The following is a 15,185-nucleotide window of genomic DNA, read 5'->3' as shown; positions in this document are numbered from 1 at the left end:
CATGCAAATATTTGTTAGCTTCGTTTTAACAAGACCCTACACGATCTGAAATATGGTGGGAATTATTTGAAGAATCCGCTCGATGGCTCCAATGTTTCCATCCATCGCTTGCGGCTCAATCAAAAGCTGTTCGATGGTCTTGACATTGAAATAAACCAGTGTGCATGGCGTGCCATTTTATCTCTGCATAAACATCTTATCTCGAGCAGTTTGGAATCGAATGATCCTTCGTAGTCTAAATGATATCATACATTATGAAGAGGTGCTTTCGGAAGCTCCCAATATTAATAACAGCACAGTGCTCATGGACTCGGCCAAAACACCCCATAATTGAATTGATTGATGAGTACCTAAAAGAATAAAGCATAATTCTGTTGAATACGTGAAGTAACAGAGAAGGGAGAAACTGCTTGAATAGAAAACGAAAAGCATACTAGTGTCATTTCCAATATTTCGAGACTTGTTAATAATCACAAAAAAGACCGACTTTTTACTCCCATTGGACTATAAAATACAAGAAGGTGAAAAATAGAGTTGAAAGGACATATGTGAACAAACATTTTTTTTCCCATAATTCTATGGCTAAAAGCGGAATTCCCCAGCAGTTGCAATATAGGTTAACCGCGAGACCTGATGTCACTGAATACTGTAGACAAAATGGACTACATATTTCGTAGTTATTTTCCTTTATTGAGTAATCTTTGAATATATTAACTGGTGTAGGAATACGAACGCTTTATGAGACTGTTTGAATAAAATATAGCCGAGCTTAATGAGCATCCCATGAGTAGCAGCGTCTTCCAGTCGAAGAACGTGTTATCAAAAACTTTAGTTAATTATTTGGACCGTTGAACAACACCAGTTGTCCAAAAATTACTTTTATATTGACATGGACTGTAGCTTTGTCCTATCCAACCTCAACTTTGTTTCTTAATTAGAAAATAATGGACCGTACACATTTCATCTGAGCGCAGTGTTCTTTTAAGCTGTAACTATAAAAAGCAACAGTAAATAGCTGACATTATTCTGTGAGAACGATTTCAGTTGGCGTTTTATTTTCCACGTTTATTTGTTTGTGTCCGAATGGACCAAGTCATGCATCGAAGAGATGCATGTGGTAAACAAAGTTTAATGCAAAATCAAGCGTAACAATAGCAAAACTTGTATCCACAGAAATTCACACACTAGTTCCTATTCCCTTCCGGCTGACCCATCGAAAAAAGGAGACGCCTGGCACTCATTCGTCTTTTCGGATGCCCAACTGGAGCATTCTCAATGAGAATTTAGTAGAATGAAAACAAATATCGTTTTTGTTGCATCAAACTTCATCCGAAGAACCACAAAACGACACTTTAGCCACCCACTCCTTTACTCATTCCATCCGAAATGTGCTGGTGTTGCTGTCGTCTTCTCGAAATGAGTCTCTAGTTTCCGTTCTCAGATGGTCTTTTGCCTTTCTGACAGCTTAATTTTAAGCACCCTTGATGTCCAACAATTTTGCTCTCTCATTCGGATCTGATGTGATTCCGAATCCCGACTTTCACCAAACGTTATTGTTTTGATTTCCAATCCAAACCGAATTGAACCTTGGTGCAACGCATGTTCTTCTCGGATGGCACTAACGTTCCGAGATGACCTTCTACCGTATCAAAGTAGATATTTCTTATGTCATTTTTTTAGTAATCCTTTGTTAAGATTTGTTATGCCTTGAATGTATCTAACCGGCAAACACTTAGAAATGCGTTACTGCAGTGCTAGTTGAAAAAAAAACGCTGACGAAAAATCCTCCGGCCAGAACCGAAATCGAACCCGCACCCCCGGCATGATAATGTGTGACGGTAACTACTCGATCACGGAAGCTCCGATCGCATCGAATGATCCATGCCGTCATGGATTGCTGAATGGCAAAATTTCAATGCCTAATTGGTCCTGTTGGCTGACTTCCAGGGAACAATTTCTGGTGTGCCTATGTGTGGACGTTTGTGTATCAGGCGTTGACCAATTGTGAGTAAAAGTCCAATAGGTTTTGTTTGTTGATAGATTTAACTGGAGTTGTACTTGTTTACCGTGCGATAGGAAAATTAGTCCACATATGGGTTCCCGATTGATCCTACTACGACAGCTTCGAGCTTCTCAATGTTTGTTGAGTGCTTACATTTTGTGTTGCTTTGTGTTGGTATATCACATTCACGCAATCGGCTTAAGAGTAAATTTAATAATATCAAAATGGACTTGATTTTACTGTTAGCGATGAGAGTGAAATGGCCAACGAAACTCTGCTCTTGAGAATGGTATAATGTGAAAAATTAGACATTAGCGGAATGAAGAAGAAATGAAGGAGCCTTGAAAAGGAAAAAAAAAATTTGATGTGATAAATTTTTTATATCATTTGTTTATTTCAGGCTCATTAGCGTATTAGCTGTAACAGAGCCGAATTTCAATCGTGTACATGTCACATGGTTATCATATCTATAATTAGCACATTACACAATTACCATTTTTCGGCTTAAGAGAATTGCTTCTATACCATTGCATATGGTACATTTACACAGTAGCCATTTAGGCGTAAGAGTATTCTTTCTGTTCTTCCATTATCCAGTTAAACCACCGGACAGCGGAGACAGTTGATATGATCATTGTTGAGTTATTAATAGAATAGCAGCCCGATGTTTCTTGCAGAGCAGAGCAGTTGTATGGGTGAATCGATCCTTATTCGACCGTGGATCGATCTCCATCGCTGATGATTGTTGCGTGGACGTGGTTATTCTGTAACAACACAAAGAAGGTCAATGAGGGCCCTGAGTTTTGAACTCACGATCGATCGCTTACTAAGCGAACGCGCAACCAATGTGGCTACGGAGAACCCCATTTGATGTGATAATATTATTTGTGCATTAAACATTCAGTATTTTTCAACACTTTCTTATTCACAATTATATATCCGATCAAAAATTAGTATCTTATAAAGTGTGTCTTCTGAGTACAAGATAGATTACACTGTACGAAGAAAGTATGATATACCCAAACCAAATTACCTATTATTTCCAAACCAGTTATTTCTAATTCAGAAAAGTCACTGACGTAAATTTGTTTTCTACCTATCAATAAAGTTCACTGAACTATATTTGTTTTCTATCTATCAATAAAGTTCAATCATTGTACATATCTATCTTAAAAACAGCGAATATATGACAAAACCAAAAGTTAAGATTTTGGGATATCTAAATATTGTTTGGAATTTTAAGAACATTGTTGGGGGTAAAATGAATAATATGAGTGTTTCATCAAAGATATAAGTGTTTCATACGTCTGACAATGATACCAGCCGCGAGATCCGCAGACTCATCATCAATGGGACTCGTACCTACTATAGTCTCCACAAACACTTAAGGTCAAACAGATTTAGCAGTCGTGCGAAATGTTCCTTGTACAAAACACTCATAAGACCGGTTGTCATCTACGGGCACGAGACGTGGACAATACTCGAAGAGGACCTGCGAGCACTCGGAGTCTTTGAACGGCGGGTGTTAAGAACCATCTTCGGCGGTGTACAGGAGGACGGCGTATGGAGGCGACGGATGAACCACGAGCTCATGCGACTCACCGGCGAACCCAGTATCCAGAAAGTGATCAAAGCTGGAAGGATACGCTGGGCAGGACATGTTGAAAGAATGTCGGACAACTATCCTGCAAAAATGGTGTTCATCGGGAATCCGGCTGGTACGAGACGACGAGGAGCACAACGAGCAAGATGGTTAGACCAAGTGGAGCATGACATGGTGAGCACGGGGTGCCCGCGGAATTGGAGAGAGATAGCCACGAACCGAGTTAATTGGAGAAAAATTGTGAATCAGGCCATGTTGTAAAGACGTTAAGCCAAAATAAATAAATAAATGAGTGTTTCATAAAATCTGTAAAAATATGAGTGTCTCGTCGGAGTAGAGTATTTATGTTACCTAATTCAGAACCTTGTTCTAATCGATAACAGTGTTCTGAAAACAATTGATGCGTTCCAGAAAACGAACAAAAATTAATTTCTATTTATTCAAAGTTTAATCAGTAAGCGTTCGATACCCTGGTAAACCACCAGTTTTGCAGGTCAATAATATTATATAATTGAACATTTCTAATCCCTGCTATGGTGAGAAAACGGTTGTTGATAGCTCTTCGGATGCGGACGATGGATTTTGCATCAACCTGAACAGTGTTGATTAGAAGATTCTGAACCAGGGACGAGGGACAAATGAAGCATAAATTTTTGCATAACTCAAGAACTAACCAAGCAAACGGAACCAAATTTGGCATGTGAAGGTTTTGGGGACACAAAACGTTTTTAAGGTGGTTCAACACTCCTCCCACTTCTTTATGGGAGGGCTGTCACGAATGAAATACAAAGGGTCTGGCCGGTTAAGGGATGTAAAAAGTGTCCCCAAACCAAATCACCAACTGTATGGGAAATATTGTATAGGTTACCAAATTTAAAATTTTGACAGTAGTACCATATATTTGAGTTCTTATATGGTACAACATACGATCTAAGGTGAAAAATGCACCTGTTCGTTTTTTCCAATAGCTTTGAGAAAAAAATATGAAAACAAAATACTGAAAGTGCACTTTGCTAAGGTGTATCCATCAATATTTTCAAAAAAAATTTTCATCAAAAAATCAAATACTAAAAAAACTTGAAATTAATTTTTATTTTAATTTTAAATTAAATTTTATTTCTTTTATTTAGAGATTCAGTACTACTCTAGTTTGTATTACTATTTCTTCGCACGTCTATTTTAGGTATAAGGTTCTGTTTAAGAATTTTTAGAGTGTTTTTCGCGGTACAAAAACAATTATTTATATTTTCAGGCATTTCGAAGTTTTGAAAAAATAATATTACTCTCAACACTTTTACTCTAATTTTTATGCTAATTTAAATGCGTTCGTATGTGTTGTTTTTTCCACATGTAGCGTAATTTTTTCTTGAAATTTTAAGAGGGTTGTGCGGAAGAAAAATTTTTTTTTGGACTTTGGGCATTTTTAATTTATTTTGAATTTAGAGACCCATTGATATTCATTTAAATTTTGTTTTTCATATGTCTAAATTTTGTCGGTATATTTAGAGCATTGCGCTGAACAAAGATTTTTTCTCGTATCTTGAAATATATGAGATTATCTTTATTTTGGATTTAGATGGTTTACCAAATTAATAGAAGTCAGCAGTAAGATAGAGCTCTGTGAGAAAAAATAAGTCCTTGTAGGAAGATCATTCGGAATAATGAAAAGAACACAAAAAAATTCCAAATTATTACTTTTTTTTAACCGCGAATGCAATATAATAATCTATTTCAAGAAAATAAAAATAATAATGCAGACTATGAAGAAAATTATTTTTGTGTCACGCAATGCTCATAAAAATTCAGGGAAAAATGACGCCACAAGTAGAAAAAAAGACACATACGAACGCATTCAAATAAAAATTAGAGCAGAAGTGAGTCTCAAAGCTATATTTTTTTTCAAAATTTTGAAATGCCAGAAAATATACAAAACTTTTTGTGCCGCGTATTTAATTTTTTTTTATTATTAGATTCTTTTGTGAAAAAGATGTTTGAAGATATTTATTGATACACCTTAGTAAGATGTACTTTCAGTATTTTTTCTTATTTTTGCCTCAAAGCTATGAGAATGGCGTGAGAAAAACAAAAAGGAGCATTTTGCATCATAGATCCTATGGTGTACCATATAAGGACTGAAATATATGGTACTACTGCCAAAATGGTTTATTTAGTACCCTATATAATATTTTCCATACAGCTGGTGATTTGGTTTGGGGTCACTTTTTATCCCTTACCCAACCAGACCCTTTGTAAATATAAAAAAATATTTTTTTGTACCGCGCAACACTGAAAAAAGCCTGAAAAAAATCACAAATAAAATATTGAAATTTTCTAAATTTAAATATTTTTTTTAGTACTTCAATATTTGATAAACATTTTTTTTGATATTTTTTCTTGATATACCGTAGTAAGATGCACATTCAGTATTTTTTTTCATATTTTTATCTCGAAGCTTTTGAGGATGGCGTGAAATAAGTGAAAAAATACGTTTTTCACTATAGATCCTATGTCAAACCACATAGGGGTTCAAAAAAACCGCCAAAATTTCTTGTTTAACATACTCTAGAATATTTTCCATTGATTTGGTTTAGTGGCACTTTTTACTCCCTTACCCGGCCAGGCCCTTTCTGCATAACTCCGCACAACTCAAGAACTATTCAAGAAAATGGAATCAAATTTGGCATGTGGAGGATTTAGGAGCAATAATCGTTCTATGGTGGTTTGACAATCTTTCCCCTTTCTGTAAAAGGGAGGAGGGCCTGAATTCTTCTTATTCTTCTGTACGAGCATTGTACCACTGCTGCGACCATTAGTTTGATCTATTGTAGTGCACTCCAGTTTGCTATGTATGCAGAATCAGTTCGTTCCATCACTCAGGGTATAAGTGATAGTCGTACCAGGACTTTGCATATCCCCCACGATGGTATGTCTTCCTTTATGAATTTCCTTACCTTTTTTGGTTCAGCAGACCAAATCTCGTTAGGAATGCCGCTTTCCAAGAATCCGCTGTCTTCGCTGTATTAGTGTACTGCATTGATACAGTAAAGGTTCCGAAGTTTCAGCTTCGAAATTGCAGAAACGACGGTTATCATCTGCCAGTTTTCCGATTTTTTTAAAGGTATATCTGCTCGGACAGTGCTCGGTCAAAAGACCAGTTAATGCATCAAATCTGCCTTATTCAGGCTGAGTAGGTTGCGTGTTGTGCTCCCGTGGCCGAGTGGTTAGCATCAAACCTAACATGCCGGGGGTTCGGGTTCGATTCCCGTTCTGGTCGGGGAAATTTTTCTTCAAAGAAATTTCCTCTGACTTGCACTGTGGTCACGCGTATTCTAGAGCTTGCCACTCAGAATGCATTCAAGGCGTGTTATTTGGCATAGAAATCTGAACTAAGTACTAATGAAAATGACGCAAGTAATGCTACGTTGAGACGGCGGAGTTCCTCTAGGAACATTAGTGCCATATAAGAAGAAGAAGAAGGTTGCGTGTTGTTCTGTTACAAGGTGTAATGAATAATTTGGATTGTCTTGATGTTGATAGTTGGCTTCAATCATTGATATTTCCGAGGTTTTGAGCTCAGATTTCATGCATGATTTTGATAGTCCACAAAATGGCTCAGGCCCGACGAATTTAGTTGAAGATCCTAATCTTGCTAAGAGATCGGCATTTTCATTACCTTCTATACCGCAGTGACCAGGCACCCAGTATTGGTTTAAGGATAGAATACATTCCCAAACTAGCTTTGACTGACATGTGTATGCTCTTACTGCATTAAGGACTGCTTGGCTATCTGAAAAGATACAGATATTGGCATATTTGTATTTTCTAGCCAAACAAATATTTGTAGGGGAGGTGGGGGTAAAACGGATATGTGAAGAAGAACTTCAACTACTTCAACTTCTTTGGAAACTCATGTTTCCAAATACTTTTTAAAAATAGAATATGATCATACAGCAAACACGACAATTTGTCATTTTTAGAAGCGCTTTCTTTCATATATTTTAATATACAGCAAGATGGGTGCAATGTGATTTTTGACGTAGAACTACCTCTTTCATTAAGGGTGCCACATCAGAAAACAGGTCACGTTTTTATGAAATAAAGTTAACGTTAATAACTATTTTTGCCGCGAACGGATTTTGGCGATTTACATACTAAACGAATCGGAAATTCCGTAAGATTTGTTTAATATGCCATACAATAGAATCCCCTGGTTAGTAAATGGTTAAAATTCATGAAAACTTTAAGTGTTTCTATTTTCCCATACATTTGTTCTGTCCATTTGAGTGCTTTCCCGAACAGAGATATCAATAACGAGCAACTTATCGACGGCCAACGGAGGGGAAATCGTAGGATTTAAAGTCTCCGTCAACAAAGGAAAAGAAGAAGAATGAAGGGGAATACTTGCCTAGAGTATAAACAGTGGATCTCGCTGAGGCAAACTTTCATTTGGCATCGGACTGTTGAGTAATCCAGTTCACTTTGCTTTCGCTGCGCTTCGATCTAAGATTGGACCCCACCAGTGGTAATCCAACTTGAAAATCGTCGTTTGATTTTTCTGTTCGTTTTTTCGCGTTATTCGTATCGTGTGTTCTTCTTTCCGTGTCATAAATTGGACGCTTCGCGTAGTGTGTGATGAGCAAGAAGAAGAGGAAGGCAGGCTCGAGCCCTGCAAAAAACGAACGCATTGCCAGGGGCAATAAAATTTCGAGGTAAGCGTCATCTAATGATGCACGCGGTGTTGGTGCAGTGAAAAGCGCTCGCACTGAACCGAGCCTTCGCAAATATGACACCGCACCGAACAACAGCGAAGTAGGTGATTTCGGCGCGTCGGTCGAAAATGTAAACGCCCAGGCAGCAACCAAAATCAAGCTCCCCCCGCTGGTGGTGAAGGCGGTCGCTCTTGACAAACTCATCAGAGAATTCGCATCGATGGGTGTTACAGCAGAGTACAAGCTGTGTGGCATAATTCAGTCTTTTTCCAAGCAGTTAACATTGTTTATTTTCCGTCTTCATAAGGGCTTCGTTGGTGCCTTTGAGAATGCATCAATGCTTTAAACTGACGTTATGGCAAAGCAGACGTTAAGGTTGTGCACCAAAAAATTATTTGGGAATACCAAGCATCTTGAATGTCTTACTGGAATGTTATAAGTTATTTGGGTTCGCGTGCCAGTCGCAAAACTGCCTTCAACTAGGATTGCATTTGCGCTAATATTGATCATAATGAAGCATTGCTACTGTTTTCGAGGATGTTATTAACAAAAAGAGTTTATTTCTCTTGTTTAGTCATCAAGAAAGTAAAAGTTCTGGAATTTTGTATGTGATTAGGTTTTGCTTGCCAGTAGCAAAACTTCCTCCACTAAGGGTGACAGCTGCGCTTCTCTCGAGCATGAGAAAGTAATGCAACTCTTTTCGAGGCCAGTAATATTAACAGAAGCGACATACGATTGTTTTGCGAGGGCAAGAATGAATCATCAATCAATTATCGTCAACTGATTGAAAAAATCATTTCAGAGATTATTCTACTAAGCAGTTGTTTCTAAAATTTCACAGCATTATAGAATAATATCCGACTTATATGAAATAACAGCGTAGTTCTACGTCAACAATGCGGTCGTATCTTGGACACAACCTCTTATAATTTTTTTACGATTATTTATTTTTCTACTTTGTCGGAGTAATGGTGACCTTTCGAAGGAACTAAAATGATATGCCACTGATGAATCGTTTGGAATTATTGGGAAGGAATTGACAAACCTGTTAGAACATAAGGTGAGATGCGTTCTTACTTGCGAATCATGCAATTTATGTCGAATGGGCAATAAACCAACACTGTCACAAGGGGCCCATCGTTCTTATGAATTAAATGGTCGCATTGTCATAAATATAAATGCCCAAACAAACTATTTCCGTAATCTATTTTTTTTTGTACATCTCTGCAACGCGTGCCATTCCGAGGTTATTTGCCATTGCTCGGTATGGAAGGCCACCATAACTGCGATTATCGGGCACTAAATTTTTCAAACCCAGCAATGTAATCGTTTTGCTTAATTTTTCCTCAGCGTATAACTGTCCCAGATATTATTCATCCAACCACAAGCAGTATGTTTCCATTTTTTATTTAGCCATTGTAGCGCGCCATCATCGTCATCACTCGCTCGCACCCATCGCCGCGGATATTGCAAATGGAAGCGGGCTTGATAAACTCTCAAATATTATCTGTCTCTGCTGTTATTGTTATTTTTACGGTTTGCAATTTCATAAAAGCACATAAAAGTACCAACAACACAATTTATGGCGGTTATGGGTGTTTGTTTTTTTTTCCGTCGTTTGCGTGCTAACTCTGTGCAAGATTTTTCGATTGCGTTCCTAAATGAAGGGAAAAAAACAAAAACATTTTAGGTTATTCAGGTCGCAATTTTACAATGCTTTAGCGTTTTGCGTTTGATTACCACTTCTTAATTCGATTGTTTTTGAATACACTCTACATTTCTAGGCGGCCTTAGCTCCATCAGTAATTCTTACAGATTTTTCCCACTTCATTGTAGCAACCTTCCGCTACGTTGTCCCGAAGGAGTTGGTGGTTTTCACGTATCCACTTGAGGTGGTTTTAAGCAAAGAATAGGTTTTTTTTTGGGCGCATCATAGTTCTCTTGCACACTCACCGTATAATTGCACAATCAGTTCCGCATTCAGCCCAGGTTGGCATTCGGTTCACGGTTTGTTGCTATTCAGTGAAGCAAGAGTGGGCCATTTCCCCAAGCAATGCGCTACCATGTTTGCGTTCAAGGCAAACATTCTTCCATTCATTCGTGCCGCAGAATCGCAGAATTTTCTCCGTGATGAGATAGTTCGTGTATGGTGGGCGGAGGATTAAGTAGAGTCTGTGAAGTATAATGCATTCCGTTTTGCAAGTTTTTGTTCCCGAATAAAAATGCGAAGCGTGCCTACGGATGATCAAGATAGGTTCACTTTCTAATAATCTATCTTATGGGGTTTTAAACGAAATGATGGAGGTAATTCCCGACAGGTTCTTTAGGAATTCGAATCGCATCAACATAATTTAGCATCCCTAAACAGGTTCTACCCAGCGATACTTCGTTAGTCCGCCATAGATATGAAGACTTAAGTGGCACACTGTTACGCCAGTGAAAAGGCTAACCAACTTTTTGATGTTTAGATGCACAAAGTGCCACATCACGGACTCAGCGGTTTTCAGTCCCTCTTGTTCTTTCACTAGTCGCTGTGCAGTACCGGCTGGGTACTATGTGCCATTCATTACTCCATTCCTATGCGTCAAAAGGGGATGTAAATGTAATATCACTCAACTCGGCAATGTAGCGTTGCATGCATGGCCTTTACCGTTGACTGAATGTCGTGGTATTGTGGCATACATCCATCCTCAATGCTAGCGTTGATAAATGATGTTGCCCTTGTATGGACCCATCAAAACCGTTTCTCCGAAAGGATGCGTTTTGAAATGTGTGAAAGTAATTAATTTATATTTTCTACACTTTATCTACATCTATATACAAGTCGGCTCGATTATATACAATTTTAAACTCGATTTTATATAGTATTATTTTTTTAAATATTTTTTTATATTTCAGATATGACTTAATTCAAGCGAAAAAGAAATATTTTAACGTTAAAGTGAAAGTTAATCGACTATTATGAAATGAAGTAAAAATTTTGATTTTGGTAGATTCAAATTGAAGATTCATAGTTTCTAGTGATTTGGTAGTTTCACTTAAGCGACCCGAAGTGAAGTAAAATTCGACGTTGAGATTAGCTGCCTCGAGATATATGGCGTTCTTATGGCGACGGTTGCGACTGTTTTGGCTGACAAAGTTCCTTGAGCTCGAGAGTAGGCGACATGCGATGAATCGACGAATGTCCGCAGTAGATGCGGAAAAGATGATATCGGTGACAACCTCAAGATGTGGTGGCGATTTGGCGATGACGTATACGAAGACCGTCACATATACTTGAACTGAAGCCGTCTTGTGACTTGTTGGTTTGATGTGCACTGGGCCCCCATAATGCATGGGTCAGCCTTCCCATATACGATGCATTTATGCGCCACCTTTCGTGCTAAATTTCTACCAACATGCATAGAAAATTCGTGCCGCATGACTGCTAACAAACGTTGAGGACCATTGTAGAAGGTTCTTCCATTTGCTGCATTTGCGGCAAGCAAGGTTAATGGATGATTTCCTGACAGAACCAGCGAATTTGTATGATTTACTAGAACTGCGACATACTTGAGCCGGCCACCGACTCGGATAAGACTATCCTTGAGCTCCGGAATGAAATAGCGGAGGCGAGATGGGCTAGAAATTTCCTTCATTTGTATATGTGTATGAATTTCGACAGCGAGTGCAAGTACGAGCGCAAGCGATGATTGTTGTATTTCCGCGTACCAAATTAGATCGAGTCGAGATGTACAGCCTGGAGTTGGATTATTAGCGAAACGTCGACAGAGAGATCCCAAACGCATTAGTTTGGTGTAGCAGGAATAGCGTTTGATGATATCACAGCTCGCAGTCGTAATATGTGAAGCTGATTTACGAATTTTATTATATTCTCCCGACAACAAATGGCGATGTGAAGGTGCGATGACATTGGGCCACGGTTGATCCTTGGGCGGCAAGCAATCGAGGGCGTTCAACCGAAATAATCTCTTGCCGTGAACTGATACGAGGTTTGTCCCATAAGTCATAGTTCTAAGCTGGAGACTTGGGATCGAATTTTTGGTGTCACGCCAATTAATTCTTGGATGCAAAATTGCATGGTGTGGCTGTACTATTTCCTTCGACAATTCTCTCATATGTCCCATCGCTACATATTCTTCAGAGGAATAGCGATATTGGTGTTTAGATTCGACATTGGATTCGGAATTGCATTTTTCCGTTGGAGACCAGCTGTCATTTGGAGAACAGGATTTGAATTCCCACATTTTAGATATTGAGGAATCTGATTTATCGAGACGACAGGAATGAAATGAGTAATAAACGACATGTCGAGGCACTTCTGTACACTTTCCCAAAACGATCCACCCCAAAATTGTGTTTTGAAGTACAGGATAATTGTTTCCCAGACTAATTTTTCCATAACGTAGGATATCTGCGAAACATTCATTTCCTACGATGGCGTCGATGGGACCGGAAATGTTGAAGGTAGGATCAGCTAGACGAATGTGGTCAGGAATGTTCCATTCAGCGACATCCACGGAGCTTGAAGGCAACATTCTAGTTATCGACGGTAATACGTAAAACGAGAGCTCCTTATGGAAGGCCGAGAAACGAGACGAGATAACCGCTTCTGCAGAGTAATCAATTTTTGTGACGGTTGAGCCAATTCCTGCCACGTCGGTTGGTGTGTGGGTACGATCGAGATTGAGTTTGTGACGCAATGCCTCTGTCATAAAGTTGCACTGCGATCCACTGTCGAGAAGTATTCGCGCCAGACAACTTGTTCCGTTCCGATTTTCAAAGTTGACTAAAGCCGTCCATAGTAGAATTGTTGTGTTGCGAGATCCCACTTGTGTCGTTAACGCATCAGGTGGGTTCAAGATAGGTTCCAAATTCGACGATGACTTGGCGAAATAAGCTGATTGAATTTGATCAGTGCGAGGAGCGAGAGCGTTTGGTTGCGACAAGTGCGACATTGAAGAAGGACCAGGTTCGGTGTGGCTGGTTGGAATTTGAAACGACTCATTTGTTCTGTAAACATTTTGTGAAATCTGTTGATCTTCTACGGGTACAAGCGGAGGTAAATGGAGTAATGTATGATGTTTGCGGTTGCATTTTCGACAGGCTCCTGATGGACAGTTTTTGCAACTGTGTGCTGTTGTTTTCAAGCAATTTAAACACAGGCGAAGTGTTTTCACGAGACCTAAACGTTCATGAGGCGATAGTTCGATGAATTTGCTGCAGCTCCCGAGAAAATGAGCTTGATCACAGCACTGACACGTGTGATGGGACGACGATAATGTTTCTGCTACGTGGAGAGTTGTTTTCCATGGCTTAGAATTTGTTTCCATAACTCGAGACTGGTGATGAGTGTTGAATTGCGTTGAAAGCGATTGGAGAACGCGTGCGTGGTCTTGTAGAAATTTGATCATATCGACATACGTTGGCATTCCATCGTTTGGATTATTTACTGCATTTCCACTATTTCTCAATGAGAAATGTTCCCATTCACGTAGTGTATGATTATCTAATCGGAGGCTCAAATGATAAACGAGAATTGAGCTCCAGCGGTCTGCGGGTTCACCAAGACGCTTGAGAATTGAAACGTTGCGTTCGAAGCTATCAACTAAGCTAAGCAAGGACTCAGGAGACTCCCGGCGAATTGCGGGGGTGTCAAACAGTGCTTTTAAGTGACACTTTATTAGCATTCTCTTGTTATCGTAACGATTGTTCAGAGTTTTCCAAGCTAAGGAATAATTTTCCGAGGAAACGGCAATCGAGTCAATCACTCGGAGGGCATCGCCCTTCAAACAACCTTTCAAGTATTGAAATTTTTGAATTTCATTTAATTGGTTACTTGAGTGAACCGCAGTGTGGAAAGAATCGTGAAATGATTGCCAATCTTCAAGTCTACCGCTATAATCGGGTAACTTGAGTTCCGCATATTTAATGTGATTAAATGACGTTTCTTTTGCCCTTGGCGGGTTTAGCCTTGCTTGTTCCGGTGAATATGTAGTTAGAATGGATTTGTAGACGTAGTACTGTTCTTCCATTTCATCGAGTGAGCTTTCATAGTCCTCTTCTGTTTCAGATAAAAGTTGCAACTCCAGAATCACCTCTCGATATTCGACAAAAAGTTGTTCCAACCGAGCCAACCTCACTGAAACCTGTCCTAAATCTTTCTGCAAATTGAATTTTTTGACGAATTCACCAATCTTGTGGATCGACCTTTCAATATTATCAGCCCGCTTTTGAGCAATAGCGGTGCTATTGCTTGCTTTGGACTCTTCCGAGAGCATTGTGCTCGAATCGGAGAAAAATTCGTCTGGATCTAAGTCTAATGATGTAGTAAAATCTGGAACGAACCCACCTGATTTTAGCGTGCGTTGTTCTGTTGCGACACAGAAGACAGAAGCGACGACAGCGCTGAGCGGCGACAATTATGCGACGGGAATCACAGCAGGACGTTTTATGCCGACGGCGTTGATTCTCACTCCACAACGGTAATAAATATTTTCGATATTTCTTTCTGGTTCCACTATAATTTTTTTCTTTGCGATTTTTCACCACAGTTTGCGCGTAGTTTACGCGTGAATGTTCGACACAAGTTAGTGAAATAATGCTATTTGCGATCACCGGTTTTCCGGTTTGTTTATTCACTGATAATGTGTTTGTAATGATACACTATTTTTCGACAAGTGTTACGGTTTTTCCGTTTTTATTTTTTTTTAAACCACTATTCTCTACCGAAGCACTTGAATTTTTCGACACTCAGCGGAGCGCAGTTAACGTGAATTATGTCACGTCGTTCAGAGCGAGTAAGACGGATAATCTGCACTAGATAATACACGTCTTCGAGAGAGTTTTAAATTTACTGACCGGCGAAAAC

General features: G+C 39.1%; 1 protein-coding gene across 1 annotated transcript in view; it reads right to left on the bottom strand.

The window, feature by feature from the left end:
• Window positions 1–14,595, bottom strand: part of LOC129773116 (uncharacterized) — a 37,679-nt gene extending 23,084 nt beyond the window's left edge. Inside the window, exon 1 of the mRNA XM_055776676.1 lies at window positions 12,751–14,595. Within this exon, the coding sequence (XP_055632651.1) occupies window positions 12,751–14,595 (1,845 nt within the window). The remainder of the gene's footprint in view (window positions 1–12,750) is intronic.
• Between the last annotated feature and the right edge of the window lie 590 nt (window positions 14,596–15,185).

Source organism: Toxorhynchites rutilus, chromosome 3 (genome assembly GCF_029784135.1).
Source record: "Toxorhynchites rutilus septentrionalis strain SRP chromosome 3, ASM2978413v1, whole genome shotgun sequence".
Classification (NCBI taxonomy): domain Eukaryota; kingdom Metazoa; phylum Arthropoda; class Insecta; order Diptera; family Culicidae; genus Toxorhynchites; species Toxorhynchites rutilus.
Note: the sequence above shows the minus strand (reverse complement) of the source record. Positions and strands in the feature narration are given on the sequence as shown.